The 3,057-nt window shown below is 46.1% G+C and overlaps 1 protein-coding gene across 1 annotated transcript in view; it reads right to left on the bottom strand.

Annotated features, from left to right (window-relative positions):
- arid3c (AT rich interactive domain 3C (BRIGHT-like)) overlaps positions 1 to 3,057 on the bottom strand; it is a 69,579-nt gene that overhangs the window by 31,560 nt on the left and 34,962 nt on the right. The window contains exon 4 of the mRNA XM_019860880.1: positions 1,864 to 2,093. Coding sequence (XP_019716439.1) covers positions 1,864 to 2,093 — 230 coding nt within the window. The remainder of the gene's footprint in view (positions 1 to 1,863; positions 2,094 to 3,057) is intronic.

Here is a 3,057-nt window from a genome sequence, read left to right on the forward strand (position 1 = left end):
GAGGAGGTGACTGATCGTAGCTCCATTTCTGAGGCGGTATCCATAGCCTCTCTAGGTGATTACTTGGCTTAGGGGGTTCAGTCCTATGCAGAACAGCAGTGGTGAGAGTGCATCACCTTGGTATATGCCACATTTGATGGAAGTGGCTTGCCATTGGCTTCAAGTGTGGTTTTCTACATGCTCATCAAGTTCGCAATGAAGGCGATTAGGGTCCTGTTCACCTTGTACAACTCCAAGCATTCAGTGATCCATGTTGTGGCATCGAGTCATAGGATTTCTTGTAATCAATCCAGTTTGTGCACAGGTTGGTAAATCGGGACCTGCAGTCTTGTGCAGCTGTTCTGTCAACCATGAGTTGATGTTTGGCTCCTCTGGTATCTCTTCTAATGCCCTTCTGTGCTTCGTTCATGTATTGATTCATATGTCCACTTACCTTAGCCGCAATGATGCCTGACATGAGCTTCCATGTTGTGGAGAGACAGGTTATTGGCCGACAGTCGGATGGGACTGTACCCTTTGAGGGATCCTCCATTATCAGGATTGTTCGCCCTTTGGTTAGCCATCCTGGGTGAGTCCATCCCTCAGCAACGGGTTCATTTGTGCTGCTAGGCGCTCATGGAGTGCTGTGAGTTTCTTTAGCCAGGAGGTGTGAACCATGTCCGGGCCTGGTGCTCTCCAGTTTTTCATATCTGAGACTCTTTCCTGTATGTCTGCCACTGTTATGGTACTGGGTTCTGTTCAGGGAGGTTGCTGTGCTCCTCTCTCAGAGTAACCAGCCATTGTGCACTGCTGTTATGTGCGACCTCCTTCTCCCAAATGCCTTTCCAGTACCTTTCAGTTTCCAGTCTTGGTGGTCTGCTCTGCTCTTAGAACCCTGCCACTGAGTGTACACTTTCGCAGGTTGTGTTGCGTACAGCCTGTTTATTCGTCTGGCCTCATTCTCTTTCATGTACCTCTTTAGGCGACTGGACAAGGCTTGGAGCCTTTTTTTGGCAATTCCGAGTGCTTCAGGTATGGTCATCTGGATGTACCTCTATGATATCGGCCTTTTCATCACACCTCTCTAGGCCTCCGTCAATTGACTCACATCTTTCCGAGTCGCCTCGATCTTAGCCTCCAACCGTCTTTTCCACGGTGGGTAACGCATCTCATGGCTCCCATGGTTGCTCTTATCGCCGAGCATCTCTAGGTTCACTGATGCTGAAGCGAATGTCAGCTCATTGGTTTCCGTGATAATTACAGTTGGGATCGCCCTCAGTGCTGCATTCAAATTTTCATGAGACTTTCAGGTGGTACTTCACATAGCCGTTGTAATCGGTTTCTTGGTTGCCCATCTTTCAGGTCAGTCGCTGCCTCACTCAGCATTTCATTCATTGGGGCTGGCCTCCCAATCTCATCTTCTGCATTCATTGGGGCTTGCCTCCCAATCTCTGGTATCACCTTCGCCTCTGATCTGACAGCCTGGGGCCCTTCACCATGGAATATGTGTTGTACCTAATCAATGTCAAGTTGTGATAGCAATTGCCGTTTGTGGATGTTGGAACACTGATATACTAGTTGGTTCGTGGTCAACCATGACTGTGGGTTTCGAAGTAACCATTCAGCCCACATTCTCTGCATGTAACCCCTCTGACTAGGGTTGCTTGAGTAGTAGCATTCCAACAGAGCCATGTTATCGCATCTCGCCCATCTCCACTTACTTCGAGTCCCGCATTTTTCATCTCTGTTGGAATGCAACCCTAGTTATAGGGGTTACATGCAGAGAATGTGGGCTGAATGGTTACTTCGAAACCCACAGTCAAAAATTATTTAAATGTTTGCCTTAAAAATCACCAGATAAAATTAAAAAAATGTATATCTTACCTTTCTTGAACACAGGAAGCTGGGACTTAGTGGATATTGGTAAGTGGGAAAGTTCGACTCTTGGCAAAGACAGCAATGTGGGGTTGCTCACAGGAGAGTAATTGAAGATGGGAGAGCCGTAGCTCTGCCGACGGCCTTCCCGCCGATTGCTGTCAATAGCTGCCTGAAGCTCACCAGGGGAGCTCAGCCCTCGCTTTTCACATTCATATGAGTACAGGTACTTCATGTACCTGTGAGAAAGAACACATTCTCAGTCAGTGACATTTTAAAATACCTTTTAACCCAGGGGTCCACGACCACCAGGCAATGGCCTTCTATCAGGCCCTGTGGTCCTCTTGTCCACAGAGAAATGAGAAAAAATAAATTCAGTAGTAGTTTGCTTTCAGTGGCGGACTCGCTTTTCACATTCATATGAGTACAGGTACTTCATGTACCTGTGAGAAAGAACACATTCTCAGTCAGTGACATTTTAAAATACCTTTTAACCCAGGGGTCCACGACCACCAGGCAATGGCCTTCTATCAGGCCCTGTGGTCCTCTTGTCCACAGAGAAATGAGAAAAAATAAATTCAGTAGTAGTTTGCTTTCAGTGGCGGGCCCTGAGGGCCAGCAAGGCCTTCTCTGCTGGCCTAAACATTCTCAGAAAAGTAAATTTACTTTTCTGAGTTACTTTTCTGAGAATAACATAAATTTGTTACTTTATTTTCAAAAATATGTTAACAAAATTATTCTCTGTATTCTTTCCGTCAGGGGCGTCACTAGGTTTCAAGAACAAGGGGGGCTTAGCCCCAAGGGGAATACAGCCCCTTTAGGGGGGTCCGGGGGTATGCCCCCCCCGGAGAATTTTTTTCTACATACTGTTAAAAATCCATCAATTCCGTGCACTTTGAGAGCAAAATGAAGAGGCTATGAAGAACTACACACATCACATTAGTATCCTCTTTACTATGATGGGGCTTCCTCCCCTGGACTTTAACTGGACTAGATAATAGAAATTACAAAGAGTTCAAAAGTTCAATCTTGGTTGTTCAAGGGAATTAGAAGGATGCCCGATAACATAACCTATATGACAGTAGTCCTATATTCCTCTCTACCAAAATGTATTAATATATGCTTAGCAGTGGCGGGCCGTGCATTTCAACCTTAGGCCTTCAGTGACGTCACATACATACACAATATAGGCTCGTCAAGCAG

Source organism: Hippocampus comes, unplaced genomic scaffold (assembly GCF_001891065.2).
Source record: "Hippocampus comes isolate QL1 unplaced genomic scaffold, H_comes_QL1_v1.1 scaffold130, whole genome shotgun sequence".
NCBI classification, from domain to species: Eukaryota; Metazoa; Chordata; class Actinopteri; order Syngnathiformes; family Syngnathidae; genus Hippocampus; species Hippocampus comes.